Here is a 24717-nt window from a genome sequence, read left to right as displayed (position 1 = left end):
CTTTCAGTGGTTAAGGTTGACTCACCACAAGGCGTCTATTTGCCATCACCTGTAGAAAAGGTGCATTGAGGGGGTGTAGGTTGTGTTTCTAGCACTAGTCCAGGCAAGAAGTTATCTTAACAGTACAAGTTTCTGGTTTGTGCAGATGTGTTTGGTCAGGGGGCGGGCACATTCCGTTCGCCAGGAGAATGCTCATGGTCGCCATAACTCCCTGCCTCGTTTATTGTCTCTCTGGAATCCTCAGATCCACTCTCCTCTGCCAGGTGCTGTAGGTTCCTGCAGAATGCTTGCCTCTGGCTCCCTCGCTGCCAGCAGGGCTCCCCAATGGAAGGCAGCAGAGCCTCCACAGTCTCAGCTCTCACTGGGCTCCAGTAACACCGTTTCCTCCCCTCATTCCTTCAGCTGAGGGGCATTGCTAGTCCCTGGGTGCTTCACTGTCCCCGTTGGGTCTCTTACCTTTGCGATCCCATAAAGTCTTAACATCTGGGTTGATTTGTTTCCCATCAGGATCCTGCTGGATATGTCCATGTCACTGGTTACCATGGCTTCAGATCATTGGCTTCTTAAACTTCCCAGTTCTGATGCATTGCTCATCCAGCAACCTTCTGAGAACAGTCAGTCATCCCAAGTGCATTTATCTTAAAGGAAGGAAAGTGGTAACTGGTAGCAGAGAGTGGCAATCTGCAAATTAGTAAAACTGGCATTCTGGGAAGTGTACCAGGGTCTCATGAACAGATGAGCATGGGTCAGTCTTTGGAGATCAGTCCTCTACCAAAATCAAATTGTGCTCACAAAAGCTAGGGCCACCCATGAGTCTAGTGACATGATCAACGTTAGATTTTAGGACAGGGATGGCGAACCTATGACGCGTGTCAGAGCTGACATGCGAACTCATTTTTTTGGTTGATTTTTCTTTGTTAAATGGCATTTAAATATATAAAATAAATATCAAAAATATAATTCTTTGTTTTACTATGGTTGCAAATATCAAAAAAATTCTATATGTGACACGGCACCAGAGTTAAGTTAGGGTTTTTCAAAATGCTGACACGCCGAGCTCAAAAGGTTCGCCATCACTGCTTCAGGAGATCTTGTCCTTTCCCATGCCATGTGGTTACCTCTTTCCTCACTGATCTCTCAGCCATTTCTTCTCACTTTCCTCTGCTGACTCATCCTTCTTTGTCAGCCAATGGAGTTTCTTGAGGCTCAGGCCTAGGCCCACTCTCTCCTCACTCCATGGCCTCTCTGGGCAGTCTCTGCCCACAGCTTCAGTTACCGTCTTGGTGCCAGTGGCCCCTGCATTTATCTCTAGCTCAGACCTCCTCCAGGCTCAGGCCCTAACTGCTGTGCGGTATTTTTTCTCACGTGTTTGGCAATCACTTAAAATTCTAAATGTTTGTCCCAGCCTAATCAGTCTATGGCCATCAGAAAGGACCTGGGAGTCTCCCAAGGTCGGGTTTATGGGCTCATTGTAGTCAGGGAGACCACACCCCAGAGGAGCCGGGGCATCGTGCCAAAAAACGAAAGGACAGAGCTGCTGTAGCACTTGGGCAGGGTGGAGTAGGTGAAGTGCAAATGAAGTCATGTTTTGATGGGCTCTAAGCAAAGTAGGGCTGTGTGCCAAAGGGTCAGCATCAGGTCTCACTGCAGTGGACCCAGGGCCCGTTTCCTTGAAAACTACAAAACGTACATCAATGAGCACTAGTGTCTAGAAATCCTTATTTGAAACCCTGCAGCTAGCTGGAAATCAAGGCTGCTGCTGGGTCCCAGTGATTTTGACTCTGTAGGTGAGAGAGGGCTGTTTCCTTCTTACTGGTATAAGTAAAATTTCTGGTAGTGTGGGATTTTACAGAATAAGCTTTCTCTGAATAAGAAACTATCAGTCACTGAAAGAAGGGGTCATTATGACTCTTTCACAGTTGCAGTGTGTCCATGAGGGGAGTATTGTTTCCTGTTAAGGTGGCAGCTAGCTTACTGTGTGTCTTGTCCCAGCCTGACAATTGCAGGATAGAGTTTCACTGTCTCAGAGCAAGCTCATTTTTACTTTCTACGTCGGACTCATTATATTAGCCCCCCTCATGATATCCATCCTCCCTCCTCACCTAAAACTGTGCTGCCTGACTCTCCCTAGACCATCCACATGCAGACCAATCGAGGATCCTCCTTGTTGCCCACTTCTCCTGCTCACTATTCAACCCTCACTGGTCTGCCAGTAAGTCCTACACATTTTCCCTCACGGGTACAACCTGAGTTTGTCAGCTTACCTCCATTGTCACCGCCACTGCCTGAGTCCAGGCCCCTATCATTTTGCCTGAATCTCTGCCTCCTGGCAGCATTCACTCATTGCCACTCTCCAGTCTGTTCTATGCACTGTAGCCTAAGTAATTAAAAAAAAAAAATCCTTGTCCTAGCTGGTTTGGCTCAATGGATAGAGGGTTGGCCTGAAAACTGAAGGGTCCCAGGTTCGATTCTGGCCAAGGGCACATGCCTGGACTGCAGGCTGGATCCCCAGTAGGTGGCATGCAGGAGGCAGCCAATCAATGATTCTCTCTCATCACTGATGTTTCTGTCTCTCCCTCTCCCTTCCTCTCTAAAATCAATAAAATATGTTTGGGAAAAAAAAAAAAAAGGTTAAAAAGAAATCCTCACCCCAGCCCTGGCCAGTGTTCTCATTGGTTAGAGCAGCGGTTCTCAACCTGTGGGTCGCGACCCCTTTGGCGGTCGAACTACCCTTTCACAGGAGTCACCTAAGACCATCCTGCATATCAGATGTTTACATTACGATTCATAACAGTAGCAACATTACAGTTATGAAGTAGCAACGAAAATAATTTTATGGTTGGGTCACAACATGAGGAACTGTATTTAAAGGGCCAGAAGGTTGAGAACCACTGGGTTAGAGCATCAGCCCGTGCACCAAAGGGTCTCGGGTTTGATTCCCAGTCTAGGGCATGTGCCTGGTTTGCAGGTTTGACCCCCAGCCCTAGTCAGGGAGTATGCAGGAAGCAACCAATCAGTGTGTTTCACACTGCTGTATATCCCCTCCCTTCCTTGCTCCTTCCCTCTCTCCCTCCCCCTCTTCTCCCCTCCCTACCTTCTTCTCTCTCTAAAAATCAATGGAAAAAATATCCTCAGATGAGAATTAATAGCAACAACAACAAAAATACCCGAGGATATGTTTAGAGAGAGGAAGGGGGAGAGAAAGAGAGAGAAACATCAATCGGTTGCCTCCCATACGCACCATGGCTGGGGATTGAACTCAAAATCTTTGGATCTTCAGGATGAAACTCCAACCAACTGAGTGACCTGGCCAGGGAAGCCCAAGTAATTTTTAACAATTCAGCCTTTTTTTAACCCTCACCTGAGGTTATATTTTTTAAAATTTATTTTTGTTGAGAATATTACAGATGTCCCTCTTCCGCCCAACCCCTTTACTTTCCTCCACTTGGCTCCTGCCCCACCCCAGGCCTTCACTTTACTATTGTCTGTGTCCATGGGCTATGCAGATATGCATATAAGTTCTTTGGTTAATGTCTTCCCACCTCCTCCTCTCCCTTTCCCTCTGAGATTTGTCAGTCTGTTCCATGCTTCTATGTCTCTGGACCTATTTGTTCATTAGATTCCACACATAAGTGAGATCATGTGATACTTGTCTTTCTCTGACTGGCTCATTTTACTTAGTGTAATAATCTCCAGGTCCATCCATGCCGTCTCAAAGGGTAAGAGATTTTTTTGTTACAGCTGCATAGTATTCCATTATATAAATACTAGAGGCCTGGAGCATGGGATTCGTGCACTGGTAGGCGGAGTAGCCTGTGGGGATCACCTGCTGTGGGATCACCATTCATCCTGGTCAGCCGAGTGGCTGTGAATCTGCCCTCTGAGCGGCTGTTCCCTGTTCCAGCATTCACCTCTCCAGGGGACCCATTCAGGGACAATAGCACTGAGAGGCGGCGGAGTAGGCCTCAATCCCGTGGTGGCCATGAACTTGTCTCCCAGCCTCCAGGGTCAGCTCTGCAAGCCCAGTGGCTGCGCTGCGCAGCCTGTGGGCATCCGGAGGAGGTGGCAGGGAACGCGGAGGAGGAGCCTGGGGCGAGGAGCTGAGGATCGGGTTCCTGCCTGTCAGCCCGGTGTTCACAGCAGGAGCAGCCGCTCATCCTGGTCAGCCAAGAAGCGCTCCCACTGTGGTAGTGCACTGACCACCAGGGGACAGCTCTTGCATTGAGCGTCTGCCCCCTGGTGGTCAGTGCGTGTCATAGTGACTGGTCGACCGGTTGTTCTGGTTGTTCCACCGTTCGGTTGCTGGGCTTTTATTATATAGGTGCATGAAATTCGTGCACAGGGGCCGAGGTCCCTCAGCCCTGCATGCGCCTTCTCCCAGTCCGGGACCCCTTGGGGGATGTCTGACTGCCGGCTTAGGCCTGCTTCCGGACATCCCTCTTGCAGTCTGGGACTCCTTGCTCCTTACCGTTTGGCCCCCCAACTGCCGCTGCACTTGCCAGCCATAAGCCTGGCTTCTGCCTGGGCGGTGCTCCCCCTGTTGGAGCACACTGACCACCAGAGGGCAGCTCCTGCACCTGGTGGTCAGTGAGCATCATAACAACCAGTTGTTTTGCTGTTTGGTTGATGTGCATATTTGGCTTTTATTATATAGGATACCACAGCTTTTTTATCCACTTGTCTACTGATGGGCACTTGGGCTGTTTCCGGATCTTAGCTATTATAAATTGCGTTGCTGTGCATATATTCTTTCTGATTGGTATTTCGGTATTCTTAGGATATATTCCCAGAAGTGGGATGGTTGGATCAAAAGACAGTTCCAGTTTTACTTATTTGAGGAAACCCCATAGTGTTTTCCACAGTGGCTGCACCAGTCTGCATTTCCACCAGCAGTGTACTAGGGTTCCCTTTTCTCCACATCCTCACCAGCACTTGTTGATTTATTGACTGTAGCCATTCTGGCAGGTGGGAGATGATACCTCATTGTGGATTTAATTTGCATCACTCTGATGATTAGTGACATTGAGTATTTTTAACAGTTGTCTTACTGTTTCATTCCCCTGCTTAAGTCTTCAATGGCTTCTCTTTGCTCTTAGGATAAAGACCAAAAACTAAGCAGAGAACCCACCAAAATCCACTCTCACCCAAAAACCTGACCCATACTGTGCCAAAGTTGGAAAGGCTGGATATTGCTTTACTCAGCCTCAGGTACAGTCTCACTTCCTTATCTGTCTGCCTAGTTAGGATGCATCACTTTTTAGATGTTGTCAGAGCATTCTGTACTTTTCCTTCAGACAAAATGGTTTTATTCCCATCTTAAGGTACAAGTTGGTGGGAATACAGAGCCCCTGTTTATATGTTCTGTGCCTGGCTGACTACTTGGTCCTGAGAAATTGCCCTGCCTACCCTCCTAATTTGTAGCAGTATCTCATGAAGCTAGTAGTATATGTACTACAGGAAACTGGGTGTTAAGAGAAAGAAAAGATTGCCCTGGCTGGTATGGCTTAGTGGATAGAGTATTGACCCAGGAATGGGTTTAATTCTCAGTTAAGGACATGTACCTGGGTTTCAGGTTTGATCCCAGCCCTGGTTGGGGTTTGTGCAGGAGGCAGCCAATCAGTGTGTCTCCCTTCCACTCTCTCTGAAAATCAGTGGGGAAAAATATCCTTGGGTGAGAATTAACAGAGAGAGAGAGAGAGAGAGAGAGAGAGAGAGAGAGAGAGAGAGAGAGAGAGAAGATCAGAGTGGATTGGGGTGGTTGTAGGAGGCTTTACTGTGAACTTGAACTTCAGCTGACCCTTGGAGACATCTACTTCTCTGGCCTAAGCCTGACCTAAAGTGTCTTACCTAATTTGGGCTCTTAAATTCTTACCACTTGGGCAATATGAAAGAAAACAAAATACCCCTCCCCCTTTTAAAATAAGGATTAGGTTTGTTGGCCCTTTTGGGCCTTCCCAGGGGCCTGTCTTCCTAGACTAATCATGTGAGCCATGGTACAGAGAATGGATCCCACGGAGTAAAAACGGATCACTTGTTTAAAAGTCAGCCAAAGGACTTACATTGATAAGTATCAAGTAGATACTGGACTTCATTGTGACTCTAGCATAGTAACTCCCTTTGGGAAACTGGGCAGGTAAGTGGTGGATTTTGGAATAACACTGACGAGGGTGCGGCCAGAGAATCTATAGGGAATGAGAGGCATGATTTATTAGAAAAGCGGAAACTTTTAGACTAGCATGATGTCGTGTATGAAAGTCACAAAAAGGAGTAAGCAGGATTGATTGTGGGTTAATGAGCTATTTTTTCTGCTGGACATATGAAGCAAGGGTTGAGGTATAGTAGAGTCAAGTATAGTTGAGGTCAGTAAGTGTGAGAAGCTTATAGAAGATAAAATAATCCTGAGTTATTGTTTTTAATTTGAGACGAGAAGCAACTGGAAATAATCACATGAAAATGACATAGAATAGTCATTAAAATTATGTTTTCAGGGGAATGATTTTTGTATCTGAGTGTAGGATAGGCTTGAGGGATTGGATGGAAGATGGAGTATTAATGAGAGTGTGCTCACTGAGGAAGGTTTGGGACTATGACCACATGGATGGAGTTGGAGGGAGATAGGAAGAAGTGATTCGTCTTGGTAAGGAAGTAAGGGCAGAGCTCAGCAATGGAAATATAGAGATGTGGGAGTAATCCGTATCCTGCGTCTAACTCAAGTGCCTGGTATTACCCTGTCTATGAAACGAGGACAGTTAGGCTTACCTCACAGGAAGTGTAAGTCTTAAAGTGGGACCCTCTTTGGGACAGTGCACAGCTTGGGTGCCCGCGATAAAGAAGACCTCCTCAGGTGGAGGGATTGCTAAATACTTGGTGTCCTGAAGAAAGCGCTCTGTTCCTGGCCCAGCACTTCCATTATGGCTCAAACACTGACGCCCATGAATTTGGAAAAGGTGTAGCGAGGTTTGCAATAGGTCTGACCTGGGTGTGAATTGCAGTTCTGAGGCATGAAAGTTAGCCCACCCCCCATTTTCTCCTTCTTGGGCGTATTCATTCAGCAGTGAGGGAGTTATTCCTGCCTCAGTGGGTGTCAATAACTTATTTATTTATTTATATTTTATTGATTTTTTTACAGAGAGGAGAAGAGAGGGATAGAGAGTTAGAAATATTGATGAGAGAGAAACATCGATCAGCTGCCTCTGCACACTCCCTACTGGGGATGTGCCCGCAACCAAGGTACATGCCCTTGACCGGAATCGAACCTGGGACCCTTCAGTCTGCTCTATCCACTGAGCCAAACCGATTAGGGCTCGATAATTTATTTTAAACTGGAGAATCCTGTTGTTGTTTTTTAATTAAAAATTTTAAAAATATTGTTGAGAGTATTACAGATGTCCCTCATTTTTTTTTTTTTTTCCATTGCTGGGAACCACACTCAGCATTTCAGCATCAAGCTGCCAGAACTTTCAACTGTATCTGTTAGCATCTAGGCTTTATAACCATTTATTTTGTGCATCTATATGCAAGATGTGTCCTCAGGTAATTGTTTGTTCACTTTATGCCATTTTGGCTTATGATGGTTTCATAGGAATAGCTCTACTTTTGGATTGGGGGGAAGCCCATACCTTTGTGCTGGAAACAAACAACACCCTCCAAATCTCAGCTCAACTAAAGATGAAATCCATCAGTAGCTAATTCTAAATTCTTTTCTAAACCTATTAGAACGTGATAAGAAGGTAAAAGTTAATGGGTGTTAAAAAGCCTTTATTTTGGATTGGAGACTCTTTCCATAGTTATTTTGATGGGAACAAATTTTCATAATATGAACAACTGGTAAATTTATAACTATGCCAGATGATAAAAAAAAAGGGGTAGAAGAAATTGATCCTTTTTGTATAGTTTAAATTTCTTTGATTAATGTTTTCATTTATAGTTATCTACTAGGGGCCCGGTGCATGAAATTCGTGCACTGGGTGTGTGTGTGTGGGGAGTGTCCCTCAGCCCAGCCTGCCCCCTCTCACATACTGGGAGCCCTCAGGCGTTGACCCCCATCACCCTCCAATCGCAGGATCGGCCCCTTGCCCAGGCCTGACGCCTCTGACAGAGACATCAGGCCTGAGCAGGGGACCCTCATTTCCCCCCATCACTGGTTCTGCCCCCAGCCCAGGCCTGATGCCTCTGGCCCAGGCATCAGGCCTGGGCAGGGGACCCCCAGGCCCCTCCGATTGCTGGCTCTGCCCCTTGCCCAGGCCTGATGCCTCGGCCAGAGGCGTAGACCCCCATCACCCTCCGATCGCCTGATCGGCCCCTTGCCCAGGCCTGACGCCTCCGCCAGAGGTGTCAGGCTTGGACAGGGGACCCCCATCTCCCCCCGATCACTGGCTCTGGCCCCCGCCCAGGCCTGAGGCCTCTGGCCCAGGAATCATGCCTGGGCAGGGGACCCCCATCTCCCTCTGATCGCTTGCTCCATCCCCCGCCCAAGCCTGGCGCCTCTGACCCAGGCTTCAGGCCTGGGCAAGGGGACCATCATATCCCCCCAATCCCCAGCTCAGCCCCCCGCCCAGGCCTGATGCCTCGGCCAGGGGAGTTGACCCTCATCACCCTCCGATCACCAATCACAGGATTGGCCCCTTGACCTGGCCTGAGGCCTCCGGCAGAGGTGTCAGGCCTGGGCAGGGGACCCCCAGCTCCCCGCGGTTGCAGGCTCCGCCCCTGCCCAGGCCTAACGCCTCTGGCCTAGGCGTCCGGCCCGGGCAGCGGGGACCTGCAGTGGCAGCGGGGGCTGCTGCGATTGCGCGGGCTCCGCCCCTGCCCCTGCAGGACGCCTCTGGCTGAGGCGTCCGGCCCGGGCAGCGGGGACCCGCAGCTGCAGCGGCCCCACGATCGTGGGCTTCGCTTTAGGCCCAGGCAAAGGACCCCTAGCTCCTGGGACTGCCAGCTTCGACCGTGCCCAGCTCCCATCGCTGGCTCCACCCCTACTTCCTGCTATCACTGGCCAGGGCGGAAAAGGCACCTGATTCTCCGATCATGGCTGGGGGGCAGGGCAAAGGCGACCCCAGGGCCGCCTTTGCCCTGCCCCCCAGCTCTTAGCTCCCCCCCCTGGGTTTCCAATCACTGTCAGTGGCAGGGGCTTCTTCCTGCTTTCCCTTTCACCTCCCTGCATTGTGCCTACATATGCAAATTAACCGCCATCTTGTTGGCAGTTAACTGCCAATCTTAGTTGGCACTTAACTGCCAATCTTAGTTGGCAGTTAATTTGCATATAGCCCTGATTAGCCAGTGAAAAGGGTAACGTCGTACGCCAATTACCATTTTTCTCTTTTATTAGTGTAGATACCTTTCCTGTGAGCATTAAGAGATACAGTCATTCTCATGTTATTAAAACTATCAAAAAGAATTATAAAATTCAGAAGATATATAGGTGTTGAAATGGCCTGTGATTTAGATTGTTTCTATATAAACATTGTTGTAGTCTGTTTAGGCCACCCTTCATTCGGTTAACAGTTAAATGGAGATTTCTCCTTCATTTTGAATGCTAAAGGTTAACTGTTGAAGTACAGTATAGGCTTAGTGGCAGCCCCTTTCCTGTTCTAATAGTGAGGCTGGATAGATAATGTCTCCACTAGTATATCATTTACTGTTCATATTATTTCTGTGATTTTAAAGAAATAGCATATTCTTATAACAGAAGAATGAGACATATAATTAAAGTAATTGTGTTTTTTATTGAAGGATTAGCAGAAGGAATGCATAAAGAAGTGAAATTTATTTTTGTGACAAATATTTGTAAAGTGCCTACTATGTGGCACATACTGTTGTAGGCGTTTGGGATGTATTAGAAAACAAAACATGAACATCTGTGCCCTTGAGTGCCGGGGTCCAACCCCAGCAGGTCCAGGGGTCCCCAAAGGTGTGGACGGAGTCGGCGAAGAAGGAATGACACGGAGACAGCGTTCAGTTGATCAGCAGCCTAGCCAGGATCTCCAGCCAAGTTCTGGTCTTGATCTCCAGAGAGGCTCTGCTTCGGATCTCCAGCGAGGTTCTGTAGCCATGTTCCCTCGCTAGGTTCTCCAGCCAGGTTCTGTCCAGGCTCTCCAGTCAGGTTCAGTGTCCAGGTTCCAGTCAGGTTCTCCTGCCAATCTCTGTAGTCAGGTTCAGTCCAGGATCCCTTGCCATGTTCTCCCGCTAGGCTCTGTCTCTAGGCTCCGAGGCCAGTCCCTCTCCAGGATCCTCCGGCATGTTCTCTCCAGCAAAGTTCTTCTGTCTCTAGAGAACGTTCTGTGTAGGTTCTGTGTTCTGAATTCTGTCTCCTGAGTTGTGTCTTCCAAGCCCTGTGTTCTCAGTTCTGTCTTCTGAGTTCTGTGTCATGAGTTCTGAGTTCTGTCTGTTTCTGTCTTGTTACAACTGTATTTATACCAGTTGATTCAATCCTATCAATCTCTATTACAAAGGTTAGGGCGTTTCTTATCTCCATTCCAGGGAGAAAAGATTATGTAGTTTAAGCATGATTGTTCGTAGTTAAAGGGATTAATTACCCGCCTGGCACTTAGTTGAGGGGTTTTATTCCCTCCCTAACTTCAGGGGAAAATCCCTACCTGGGGATTCAACCTTTCTCAGAGAGGTGACCTTGGTTAAAACACAGCGCCAAGAAGGTGAGCAAACATATTAAGAACAGTATGCCATATATGCCAGGTCCCTTGAAACAGCAAGCATGGACCGGCTCCCGGCACTTGAGGTGTTTTAGATGGCAGGCGTGCTGTGGGCCAAGTTGAAAATGCAAGGTGGTCCAAATTCTTAAGTTGAGTTCTAACCTCCAGTATCTCAGAATGTGACCTTATTTGGAGGCAGGGTCTTTATAGAGATAATAGAGTTAAAGTGAGGTAATTAGGATCAATTCTAATTCAACATATGATGTATCTTTTTTATAAAAACAGGGATTTTGGACACGGGAATATGTATAGAGGGAAGACGATGTGAATAGGCCAAAAGAAGATAAACTAAGGATAGAGGTCTTTGCAGCTCTCAGTAGTAACCAACTCTACTGACACCTTGATCTCAGAATTGTAACCTCTAGAACTGTGGGAGAAAAAATTTCTTGTTTAAGTCAAATAAATAAATAAAATAAAAAAAGGAAGTGCAAGGTGGGAGTTTTGTCAGGAGGCGTGGCAGCGGCAGTGCTCCCATCTGGCCACAAGGCAGCGGCCTCACACCGCGGAAAGGCACTGCTTCCCCTGGAGAGCCTGCAGTGTGGGCGGCATCCCTGACACTGAGTTCTGTGAGGTGGCCTGTGGTAGAACGGGCTGTATTTAACCCTGTCCCGTGGTCATGTTAACTTACAGTGAGTGGTGTACAGCTATACAGAGTGAGAGATTATGAAATTACCACAATGAAAGTCTTTTGGGTGGTTAAATTAATTTCTACAGATTTTTACACGTGATAACATGGCTTGTAGAGTTGCAATTTCCTACTTTCATTACCATGTTTGAGTAATATACAGTTTAATAATAGAAGAAACATTTAAAAGTTAACTGCAAAGAATTTACGCTATCAATAATTTTATCTTCCTTTCATTTTGTTTCCTTGTGACCAGTTTGTATTTCATACATAATTATAAGTAATATATACACATATATATTTTCATTTAGCATTGTTACAAAAGTCAACCATGCAGTTTTCCAAGCATAGCACTTGATTGATAGTTGTTTTCTTCTGTGGCCAGGATTATGGGACAAAAGAAAGAATTCCAGTGAAAGTCATATTGTGGCATATTACCGTACATCATAGAAGGGCAGAAAAGAAACTGATTTAAGTGAGAAGAAATAGTCGCATGTTACTTCATCTTAGTTTATAAGAAACGTGTTTTAAAAAAAGGTTTGCCAGCCAATTTCATAATCTCTGTCTGAACATTGAACTTTAGGTTTTACCTTCCTTCCAGGGTAAAGGGTCTCCGAAATGTAGACTCTCCAGAGCTTTTGGGATGCCCGTGTTATTCTTGGCAGGACCCCTGAGCTTCTTGTTTGGGCTTCTCCCTGAGACCCCAAGGTCTCTTTCATCTGCTCATCATTGGAGGAAGTGTCTGGAGGCCACATTTCTCCTCTTTGGTGGAATAATGTTCCATTTTCCAGGGGTCTGCTCCTGGGACTCTGGCACCACCCTCTGTTTTTCCACCCTTTAGTATTCCGACGGCTTCCTTCCCTTGATTGCTGTCATTGGTTGTGTGGATTTCATTTAGTTAGTGATGAGAGACCAGGCTCTTGTCCCAAAGCAGTTGTCCTCAAAGTCTGTTCCCAGACCAGCAGCATCAGCCTCACCTGGTAACTTGTAAGAAATGCAGTGTCTCAGGCCCAATTCGATCCTACTGAATCAGCAGCCTGTTTGAAGGAGTCCTCTCAAAGTCTGAGAATCACTGCCCTTAGCTATCGCTACTTTAATCAGAGAAGTAACACCGTTAGCTCTGAGCACAGTTGCTCTCCCAATTTTGGTACATGTCATCATAAAAACTGATGATTTCTCAGCCCTTGAAATCCAGGCAGTTAAAAATTTAAATTACGTATTTTTTTGATTTTTGAACGCCAGTATTTCTGCCTCATAATACTTTGTATTTAAAGTGATAATACTTTTGACTTCAAATTTATTAACGTGGATGTCTTTTGGGACTTTTGTTGCCCGTTTGAATCATCGAATGAATATGGTGTAGAGGAAGTATTCCATAGTCGCCACCTTTCACTATGGCCTTTTCTCGTCCCTATCACCATTTCTCACTCCTCCATTGACTACCACTGCAGCTGTCTCACTGAGTCACTCTGCCCATTGGTGAGACCAGTTTTGTGAATCAGCCCCGGCTGGCACTGTCTACCACTGAGCTGCCTTCTGCTTTTTCTGGAACAGATACAAGTTTGTGCCATGAGACAGTCGGGCTTCTCAGCCCTGCCTTCAGTCCTTTAAATATACACTTCCTTAGATCCTGAGTACAAGTTTGGCAGTAAAGTGAGGTCTTATAAACAGAAAACAAAAAAAGTGCTTTTTACTATGGGCTAAAAACTGGCAAATGTAAAAAGCAGGACTTTTAGAATATTGGTTATTCAAAGACTGGTTATGCAAATACTACCTAAGAAGTGAGTATAGATTTTCCTAATAGATCAGGTAAAATGGATGCTTAAGAGAGATTAGTGATTGGAAATACTAGGTATTTATGTCTATTTCTTGTAGATCTAGAAAGGAAGGAGCAAGAATTAGAGCAACTGAGAATGGATTGTGAGCACTTTAAAGCACGCCTGGAGACTGTGCAAGCCGACAGCATGAAAGAGAAGGAGGTATGATCGCTGCTTAAAACACCAGCATTGTGGCTGTGTCTACTCAGCGGTGTTGGCGACTTGTCTTTCTAGCCTTTAAGCATCAGGAGATTGTATTTTTAAATGTATGTATGTATGTATTTTGAATGGGTTGGAAAATAGTTGAACATTTGGATTTTATAACTGTTTATTGTGGAGATTATTTACTTGGTGCTTTTTAATAGTCACTGTTAATTTTTATGTTTAAAAGGCCATTCCTAAACATAAAAATTCATAATAAAAGTATTGAAGAAAAATATTGTACACATAATTTATAATCAGAGGTGATGTATTAAATAAAATATTTGTAATTAATTTAGGGATCATTTACTGATATTTAAAATTAACCAATTTTATTTAATATTAGGGGAGACTAACAATATTTCTTGAAAATTACACATTAATTTTTACTTTTGGAATGGAAGAAATTTCTTCTTCTGTAAAATGAACTATTCTACCCCTCCTGGTAAAATTTGGAGCTTGAATATGCATTTTTTAAACATACATATTTTTACTGATTTCAGAGAGGAGAGGAGAGGAGAGAAAGATGGAAACATCAATGAAGAGAGAGAAGCATTGTTTGGCTGCCTCCTGCACGCCCTACACTGGGGATTGAGCCTGAAACCTGGGCATGTGCCCTGACCAGGAATCTACCGTGACCTCTCCTGGTTCATAGGTTGATGCTCAACCACTGAGCCATGTCGGCTGGGCTTGAATGTATTTTTATTTTTGAATAGTAAAACAATAATTGTACTAGTAATAACTAGCTAGTGTGTATTGTTTACTGCATGCTGGCAGGTGGTCAGTGGCTGTCCATGCATCTCACTTGCTCCTCCTAGCACAGCTAGGGCAGCAGGTACTACTAACTTACAGGAATGACCCCTCCCTGTGTACAAAGTTTTATTTCATACTGTCTTCTCATGTGAAGGAATTCTGAATGTGGCTGTAAAGAGGTTTTCCAAAACGAGGGGAATTTTTATAGACTTTAATATTGAGCAAGTAGAAAAGGTAAGGGAAAACGGTTTAGTCTTAAAACTGGGTTAGGTAGAACATCACATAGTGAAAGGTTAAATTTTAGCTTTGCTGTATTCTGCGTAGATCATGATAAACTAAAATGGCAGTGTCTGGGCCTAAAGTATCATGGTCAGAAAGAAGTTGACCAATAGGCAAGAAGGAATTTGACCAATATTAACAATGCAATTCATTGGTTCAGTTCCTTCTTAAATTGCTGAGACATCCTTGTTGAAGCTTACATTGGAACAGAATCTTAGATTTCCTGTTGTTTTTTTTTTTAAGTTGAAAGCATAGGGACAATGCATGTTTTGCTGGCATGTTAGCTGTAATGCTTAAAAATAAACCATTCTACTAGTGCCAGTATGAGGATGAAAGGGCCTTGGTAAAGCAGCTTCACATCACCAGCGTGTTGTTGCCTTCACAATGATCTTAGTTGAAGTGGGAATATTTTATTTTATTATTTATTTATTTGTTAATCCTTTTTTCCATTGATTGTTTTTTTAGAGAGAGTGGAAGGGAGGAAGAGAAGGAGAGAAGGAAAGAAAGAGAGAGAAACATTAATATGAGAGACACATTGGTTGCCTCCCATATGCACCCTGCACACGCCCCAACCAGGACCGGGGATCGAATCTGCAACCCAAGTATGTGCCCTTGACTCAGATTCAAACATGTGACTCTGAGGTGCTCATTTGGGCTGACACTCTAACCACCGAGAAACATTGGCCAGGGCAGAAGTGGGGATATTAGGTTAAGCTGTTTCCAGTGAAGTTTGCTGTTTAGTAGGCCCCCCAGTGTAATACAAGTTTGTGTAACAAGGCCATGTCTCCTTGCTGTGGAGAACTGGCAGCTGCCTTTTCTGTGGTCTCTGTCCAGGTCTACACAGATCATGTGCCAGACTCTGGAAGTTTATTTTAGAGTTGAGGAACCAGGAAAGAATCCAGAGGCTAGTCAGACGTGGGCAAACTACGGCCCGCGGGCCGGATCCGGCCCGTTTGAAATGAATAAAACTAAAAAAAAAAAAAGACCATACCCTTTTATGTAATGATGTTTACTTTGAATTTATATTAGTTCACACAAACACTCCATCCATGCTTTTGTTCCGGCCCTCCGGTCCAGTTTAAGAACCCATTGTGGCCCTCGAGTCAAAAAGTTTGCCCACCCCTGGGCTAGATCCTAAGTTAGAGTATTGCTAGTAAGTACTCCAGCGTGGATGAAAGTCGTTAGGGAAAGGTGGAAGGTACTGATTCCAGTATGAAAGAAGAGATCAGATAAAGAATGGACTCAAATTCATAAAGCAGTAGCGCCCAAGTGCCTTAGACTGGTGACTGGAACAAGGAAAACTTGGTTCCTGACCTCAGTTGAGATGTTTCCTTAGTGTGATTGAGTCAGATCAGTGGAGGAAGCCAGCTGGGCCTTGATGTGATCTATGAGACTGGCCCAGAGTCCTGGCAAAGCAGCCTTTGAACTCTACACGAGAAAGAGCCCAGCGTTTATGGTGCAGGTGGAACTGTCAGAGGGTAGCTGGGTGACTTTTTGAAGGACTGTGCTGTCACTGTAAGGTTAGAGGAGGCTTTCCACCTGCTGGCGGCCCTTTTTTAGTGCCTGGCTGGCTTTTCTGTGTGAAGTGATCGCAGACAATGTACAGTTCCCTGTGTTCCTGAGGAGCAGGCCTTTCAGTGGTTTGCCTGTGGTTTCGTCCTCTCTGTGTGTTGCTTTGTTCTGGCATGCACCTTTCACAATCAGTACACGAACAAGTATGGACTGCCAAATTTTGTTATTGACATTTTTAATTTGGTAGGAAAGAGTTACTACTTTTATGGTAATAAAAGGAAAGTTGCTGCAAACTTTGTACATTATTTCAGAAAACTTTTAAAAGAAAAACTAATAGTATAGTTCAATTAAAATAAAAAATAACTTCAGAGTTTGAAGGAACCTGGAAAGTATTGTACTTGATACCCTGTTATGTATCAATATTCACTTTAAGTAAGCAAATATATCAGGGTTTGATTAATGTTTATTTTAAAACAGCTTTATTGAGATGAATTTTATATACCACAAAATTCATCTGTTATACAAGTATAGTTTGATGATTGTTAGTAAATTTATGCAGTTGTAAAACTATCACCCTAATCCAGTTTTTTTGGTAAAAAATTATTTTGAAATAATTACAGATTCATAGGAAGTTGCAAAAAGTCCAGGGAAGTTCCCTATACCTTCACACAGTTTCCCCCAGTGGTAACATCTTGCATAACTACAGGACAAACTGAAAGCCAGGAGATTGACATTGATATAATCCCCAGAGTTTATGTAGGTTTCATCAGCATTAACTGGATTTGTTTGTATTTCCCCAATTTTGTATGCACTCATTTGTGTGTACGCCCATAGTTCTAGGCAGTTTTATCACATAATTTTTTTTTTTTTTACAAATGAATATCTAGTTGTTTTAGCACCATTTTTTGAAAAGGCAATAATTTTTCCATTGAATTGCCTTGGCATCTTTGTTAAAGTTGATTGCCATAAATATCAGTGTTTCACTGATCTCTGTGTTCATTCTTATGCCAATCCAACACTGGTTTTATTTTTATAGCTTTATGATAAGTTTTTGTTTTTGAAATCAGTGCTAGTCTTCTAACAGTTTTTCTTTTTCAAACTTTTTTTTTTGCACTTCCATATCAGTTTTGGACTCAGATTATCAACTTGTAAAAAAAACAAACCACCTTCTGAAATTTTGATAGGGATTGTGTTGAATCTGTACATCAATTTTGGGGAGAATTACTAGTTTACCAATCTCAAGTCTTCCAGTCCATGAAAATGGTATATCTTTACATTTACAAGTTACCTTGGAGATATTTTGGGTTTCATTCCAGACCACTGCAAAAAGCCAGGCACACAAATATTTTGGTTTCCCAGTGCATATAAAAGTTGACACCATACTATAGTCTATTAAAGTGTGCACTAAGTAGCATTGCATATAAAATATCTATGTACCTTAACTAAAAATACTTCATTGCTAAAAAATGTAACTATCATCCATCTAAGCCTTCGGCTAAGTTGTAATCTTTTTGCTGGTGGAGGGTCTTTTTAACTCAGCTTCTGACTGATCAGGGTGTTTGTGACTATTTCTTAAAATGAGACAGCAATGAAATTTGCTGCGTCGATTGACTCTTCCTTTCACAAATGATTTCTCTATAGTATGTGGTGGTGTTTGATAGCATTTTACCCACAGTAGAACTTCTCTCAAAATTGAAGTCAATCCTCTCAAACCCTGCTACTGCCTTATCAACTATTAAAATCCTTTGTTGACATTTCTACAGTCTTCACAACATCTTCACCAGAAGTGGATTCCATCTCAAGAAACCATTTTCTTTTCTCTTCCATAAGAAGCAAATCCTCATTTGTTAAAGGTTTATCATCACATTGCAGCATTTCAGTCATATCCTCAGGATCTAATTCTAGTCCTCTTGCTATTTCCACCATATCTGCAATTACTTCCTCCATTGAAGCCTTGAACCCCCCAAAGTCATCAATGAGGGTTGGAATCAATTTCCAAATTCCCATTCATATTGATATTTTGATCTCTTCCAATGAATCACACATGTCCTTAATGGCATCTAGAATGGTGAGTCCTTTCCAAAAGGTTTTCAATTTACTTTGCCCAGATCCGTCAGAGGAATCTCCTCTATCGATAGTCGCTAGAGCCTTACGGAACGTTTCTTAAAACATAAGGCTTGAAAGCCTAAATTACTCCTGGACCCATGGGCTATAGAATGGATGTTGTGCTAGCAGACATGAAAACAACATTTATCTCATTGCACATACCCATTAGAGCTCATGAGTGACTTGAAGCACTGTCATTGAGCAGTGATATTTTGAAAGGAATCTTTTTTCTAAGCAGTAGGTCTCAACAGTGACCTTAAAATATTCAGTAAACCATACTGTAAATAGATGTGCTGTCATCCATCCTTTGTTGTTCCATTTATAAAGCACTGGCAGAGTCAATTGAGCATATTCTTAAGGGCCCTAGGATTTCCTTTTATTATTATTTTAATTAAATTTATTGGGGTGACATTGGTTAATATCATATAGGTTTCAGGTATGGGTTCCTATGTTACAAGATCTGTATATTGCACTGTGTGCCCACCCCTCAAAGTCAAATCTTCTCCTGTCACCATATATTAGGGTCCCTTTTACCCCCACATTCCTTCCCTCTGGCAACCACCACACTGCTGTTGTGTCCATGAGTTTCAGTTTTATATCCCACGTATGATTGAAATCATATGGTTCTTAGCTTTTTCTGATTGACTTATTTCACTTAGCATAATATTCTCTCGGTTCATCCATGTTGTTGCAAATGGTAGTATTTCACCCTTTCTTATGGCTGAATAGTATTTCATTATATATATGGACAACATCTTCTTTATCTAGTCCTCTATCGTAGGGCACTTTGGTTGTTTCCATGTCTTGGCCACCGTGAGTAATGCTACAGTGAACATGGGGTGCATATATCTTTTTGAATACATGTTTTCGAGTTTTTCAGGTATACATTCATGAGAGGGATTGCTGGGTCGTATGGTAGCTCTATTCTTTTTTTAAAATATATTTTTATTTCAGAGAGGAAGGGAGAGGGAGAAAGAGAAACATCAATGATGAGTGAGAATCACTGACTGGCTGCCTCCTGCACACCCCCACTGGGGATTGAGCCTGCAACCCAGGTATGTGCCCTTTGCTGGGATCAAACCTGGGACCCTTCAGTCCACAGGCCGATGCTCTATCCATTGAGCCAAACCAGCTGGGGCTCTATTCTTAATTTTTTTCCATAGCAGTTGTATCAGCAGTGAATGAGGGTTCCCTTTTCTCCAAAACCTCTCCAACACATTACTTGCCTTGTTGATAATGGCCACGCTAACAGGTGTGAGGTGGTATCTTCACCTCTCTGAAATCAATAAAAATATATTTAAAAAATGTTTTTAAAAGTGTTGCTCTATATGTGGACTGCTGTTTGAGGTTGTCACTTTGCTCAGATGTCCTAGTTGGTGCTGGTCCTGGGTATAGACACTTTGGACCTGAGATGCCTAATGAGTTCATTTGATTTAAAGAAGATGAATTTGTGGCTCCACTGCTCCCTTTTCTCCCCTAGATGGAAAGCTTCTCGACTTTGATGGTATTTATAAACTCTAATGTAATAGGATGTTCTTTTCTAAGAGTGTTAATTTTGCCTCTAAATTTTATTTTAAAAATATGGATTATGGCTCTCTAAGGACTAGTTTTCATTTGCCAACTGTTTTCTATGATTCTGTATGCATTTATTTTCTTTAAAATATCTTTGAAAGAGAAAACATGAGATATTTTAAAGTTCAATGCTATTCATTTTTCTGATTTTGTTTTGATTTCAGGAGAAACTGGCTCTTCGCCAGCAGCTGAATGAAGCGAAGCAGCAACTCCTGCAGCAGGCAGAGTATTGCACAGAGATGGGGGCAGCAGCCTGCACTCTGCTCTGGGGCGTCTCCAGCAGTGAGGAGGTCGTCAAAGCCATTCTGGGAGGAGTAAGCATGGCTATTGGACCTTGTTGATTAATGCTTATGGGCTGGGAGGGTGCAGCATGGCTTACATCCATTTCTTTCATCAAATAATTTTGGAATTGTGGTGTGGGGTCCTCTGTAACCTGGTGCTGTGGGGGTATGTGAAATTAATGTAGTAAGTTTGTTTAGGGACAGTGAGTAGGTTAGTTGACACAGAGTGGAGGATTGTGTGGTAAAGTTGTGGGGAGAGAAGGTTTATAAGGTTGGGTGGAGTGTAATTTTGGAAGACCGTCAATGCAGGTTGTGATGCAGTCCAGGTGGGAGGACTGGATTCCTAAGCGTTGACTAAAAGAAGATGGGATAAGGGGAGAGTTTGGGGAAGGTTAACCTGACACAGAGTGAGTGTGGATTTGAGGGGGCAGGTTGGGGTCTACAGACTGGACATGAAGACGAATTAGAGTTCCAGTGGCTCAGGCTGGAGTGAGCTGGCTCTCCGTAGGGGGGATGGAAGGGAAGGAGAGCCTGTGACTAAGGCCAGTGTGGTGACAGCATGGACTCCACAGCTGACAGAATGAAAGGAACCAAGGAAGACTGAGTGACTCTGGGAAATGGGATGTCATGAATGGAAATAAAAGTCACAAGGGGATGTTTGGTGGAAGGCCGGTAATAAACTACTCTTCATTCTAAAAATCAAAATTGTATTTGCCTTTCAGGGGAAAGACTTTATTTTTTAAAGTTTATTGAGCTTTATTGAGGTGTAATTTATATACCATAAAGTTCACCCGTCTGTAAATGTACAACTCAGTGGTGTTTAGCTGACTTCCATAGTAGCACAACATCACCACAACCCAGTCTTAGAGCATTTGTGTCACCCTTGAAGCTCCCTTGTGCCCTGGTTTTCAAACAGGTCCTCAGAGAAGTGCTGCAAAGGCTCTGTAAACTTGGAAATATTGTTATTTTTCTTTTTAAATCTTTATTGTTGAAAGTATTACATAGGTCCCCCCCCATTAACCTCTTCCAGCCTGCTTCTTTATCTATCTTACATGTTGAGATTTCAGTTAAGACTTTATTTGAAAAGCAGTTTGCTGAAGGTTTGAAAACGCATACATGCCTTTTTAGTATATTGTTGGGTGAATTGATCCCGGTGCTTCCATCATTGTGTAAATTTTGAGCTGTTTCCCATATGTACTTTTATTTTACTCTTTGGGTTAGTCTTTAGGTAATTTTTCTAATACTTATATTTGTATCTAGTAAAGTAAAACCTTTTCCTTTCATCTTTTCAATAGAAACTTTTAATGAGGAATAGATTTTAAAATATTGCCTTTGTAAGTACCACCAGGGTCTTTTCTTGTGTATCCTGTACTTTTAACATGTTTCACTCTGGTATTTGTGAAAGGGCGTGATGCTCTCATTTCCAAACTTGCAGGATAAAGCTTTGAAGTTTTTCAACATCACTGGTCAGACAATGGAGAGTTTTGTGAAGTCACTGGATGGGGATGTCAAGGAGCTCGATTCTGATGAAAATCAGTTTGTTTTTGCTTTGGCTGGAATTGTGACAAGTAAGTAATTCTTTTAAGCATAGTGGCAGTTTTAAGTGTGTCCTAGAGCAGCGATTACAGTCAGGTGTCTGAGCATAAACCTCTCTCAGGAACTTTTTCAAATGCCATGTGGTTCTCACCTTGGAGACTCTGGTTCTGTAGATCTGGGATAGGTACCAGGTTGTGTGATTGTTGCATATCATGCAGGTCATTCTGGTAAGTACGGTATTGTTGAGTAAGCATGACTGGTCTTAGGAAGCATGGGACGAGTTTACATGTTCAGTCTGTGCCTTTACTGAAGTCAGAACAAAACTATGTTGAGCTGCTTATTATTTGGAGTCATTGCCGCTTTATTAATGTCTAGTCAAGTAAAAGCCTAAACTATTGCAGTTGTTGTGGTACAATAATTAAGGAATTCCAAAACCTAAACTGTCTCTTTAGTAAATTTCTCCCCAAAATTATACAGTTATGATAGAATTCTGTGGCAAAACTGCTGTACAGATAAAGCCAAACAATCACTGATCTCTTAGTATATAGTAGGAGTAGTATGTACTAGTGAGGACCAAGGTTTTTTGCTCCAAAGTCAGTGAAATAGTTAAATAGATGCTACGATTTATTTTTTTGTGTTGCTCTTTCATCTCTGCTGTGTATCTTAGGGTAATTCTTTGCCATTAAAGAGAGAGAGGACATTTTACTTTTCTTCATGGCAATATCCTTCACCTACTAAATACTAATGAGGCAGGTCCTGTGTAGTCATTGTCCCTTCATAATTCCTTATGATCCTTCTTCTGGGGAGATGTTGAGACTTGTGGTCTTCAGGCCAGCCCTGGTTTATCCAGCATCTTCTCTGCAGGACAGCAGGCATCGTGCACTCTCATCCTCACATCTTCTGCTGGATGAGGCTTGCATTGCTGTACCTTTTTCAAAGTCTTTTAAGGTTTTTTGTTTCTGTTTTTTGTTGTTTTTTTTAACAGAAGGCATTTGTAAATTTGATGACTAGAGTTTTTGCTATTTGCAAGTAACGCCAAAGGTCTATGACATATGTGATTTGTCATTCTGCTGAGTTGTGAATTTGAGCGGCTTGAACTGCAGCTGGTGTGTAGTGGTGAGACAGTTGGCCAGTGGGCAGAGCCAGCCTGTTGCCCAGCATACGAGTTCAATTTGGCTTTGTTTCTCCCTGCTTGGAGTGACTCACAGGAGCTGTCATAAAGAGTTGGAAAGTGGACACGTATGTTTTTTTGCTTCCTCACTGATGAATTTTACTCGAGTATTACATACTATGGTGGTTTTATTAAAGTGCGTTTTGGTGGCTTATGCAGCTCCAACATCCCCTCTTCTTGGGGAGTAGGCAGTACAGCAGAGACCTTGGTTAGCTGTCACACAGATCCTCTGCCTTCTAAAACAAGGATTCTTTTTAAAAACTTACATGCAATAAACTTACCTTTACACTTTTCCCCTCACCTTTTTGCAGTTCCTAAGTTTTGACAAATGTATATAGTCATGTGACCACCACAGGTGAGATGTGGAATAGTTCTATAACTTCCAACATATCTCCTCAATATCTCCCCACATTTTCCTTTTGTAGTCAACCACTCTGTCTACATCAGCCACAGGCAACTGCTGATCTGGCACTTTGTTAAAACTTTTAGCTGGATTTTTCTTCCTGGTTTGTCTGGTGTCCAGCATCTGCCCCAGGTAAGCAAGTGTCTGCCTCATATCCCTTCATGAGCCCCTGCCTTTTCCTATTTCTCATGTTAGTTGGTTGATCTCTGACCTTAGCTCTGATGTATTCAAGAAAAGTTGTGATTTTGCAAATGACTGCCCCTGCCTTTTAAAGAATCAAGGTGTAGCTCTTCCCAATTTAATGTATCCTAAAGCAAAAACTGGAAGTCAAGGATTTATTGAAGTTGTTAGATTTCTTACTCATCCACAGTCACTGTCCTTAGTAATAGGTTAGTATAGTGAAGGGTCTGGATTTTCAGGCACAGCTAGTCCACTTCCCAGGTTATCAATGCTCTGGTTTTCTGTTCCTCATCTGATGTGCAATAGTAGTACCTGCTCTAATGACCTTACATGCTATCACATGGAGGTGATAGCACATTGTAAACCAAGCTGCTCTTCAACATAAGCATGTGATTCTTTTCAATAACTTGTGTAAGGGGACAAATGAAGAATGTAAAAGAAGATGGTAAATTGTCAGAGTCCTGCAAAGATTAACTTGCTTACCATGCAAGTGGAAAAGTTATATTTAAAAAAAAATTTAAATTTATTTCAGAGAGAGGAAGGGAGAGGCAGAGGGAGAGAGAGATAGAAACATCAAGGATGAGAAAGAATTTTTGATTGACTGCCTCATGCAAGCCCCCTACTGGGGATTGAGCTCGCAATGTAGGCATATGCCCTGACCAGGAATTGAACTGTGACCTCCTTGTTCATGGGTTGACACTCAACCACTGAGTCACACCAGCTGGCAGAAAACTTATTTTTCTAATTGTTTCTTTTGCTTTTTGTTTACTTGCAAGTTATAATTACACTCCTTGCCTTTTTTTCTGGGTTTATTCATTCAAACAATATTAGATAGTGATTTCAGAATACAAATTATTTTTTGACTGTTGATAATTTATGGGCATGAGTAAGATCCAGCTTATCTTTCATGGATATAATTGTTCCACAAAGTCAATAGAGTACCCTCATGTCAATGATCATCATTCCTGTGAGGAACATTTGCAACTACAGTGGAATAGCTGTGGTGCAAGACACCCCTGTGGAGCAAGACTTGCTTCAGTGGGGCTTTGGTGCTCACCGAGTCTGCCCCTTGAGTGTGTTGCTCGTGGATGTGTAGAGTTGTAATCTGGTGTGGTCTGACGCTGTCCACTGTGTGCATTGGCTCTGGGGCTCCCTGGAAAGTGCAAAGTCAGCCACTGTCTGGGCCAACCATAGCAGCTAAAGAGTGATCTGCAGATTCCTGCTACTTGTATTAGGCTTGGAAGTGCCCAGGCAAGGCCCAGTTGTGAAGCAAGGTGGGCTGGTGCTGGTGCTGGGTCTTGGGCTTCTTATTGATATGTTTGTGCCACACTGATGCCAGTTGCTTGTTTGAGAGATTTTATAAAGGTCTGAAGCCTGAGCTGGAACAGGCCATGCATATGGAAAAGCCCCTGCAAACAGCTTGGGTTGGGCTGAAAATTGATGGGGCAGGATGGAGTAAACAGTGTGGGCCACGTTGATGGAATCTCAGTTTTGCAATGGGGAAGGTCCCAGCACAGGAACAGTGACCCATGTGAGCACCCCCATCTTGGAGAAAGTCGGCCCAAGTTCCTGCCCCAA

General features: G+C 43.4%; 1 protein-coding gene across 2 annotated transcripts in view; it reads left to right on the top strand.

Annotated features, from left to right (window-relative positions):
• The window catches only part of HSF2BP (heat shock transcription factor 2 binding protein), an 81761-nt gene that overhangs the window by 3875 nt on the left and 53169 nt on the right, over window positions 1-24717 (top strand). For both annotated transcript variants that reach the window (XM_059686653.1, XM_059686652.1), the window contains exons 3-5: window positions 13204-13307; window positions 19733-19882; window positions 21285-21417. In XM_059686653.1, coding sequence (XP_059542636.1) covers window positions 13204-13307; window positions 19733-19882; window positions 21285-21417 — 387 coding nt within the window. The remainder of the gene's footprint in view (window positions 1-13203; window positions 13308-19732; window positions 19883-21284; window positions 21418-24717) is intronic.

The sequence above is a fragment of the Myotis daubentonii genome, chromosome 3 (assembly GCF_963259705.1).
Source record: "Myotis daubentonii chromosome 3, mMyoDau2.1, whole genome shotgun sequence".
NCBI lineage: Eukaryota > Metazoa > Chordata > Mammalia > Chiroptera > Vespertilionidae > Myotis > Myotis daubentonii.
The sequence above is the reverse complement of the archived record's forward strand: the minus strand, read 5'-3'. Positions and strand labels throughout refer to the sequence as shown.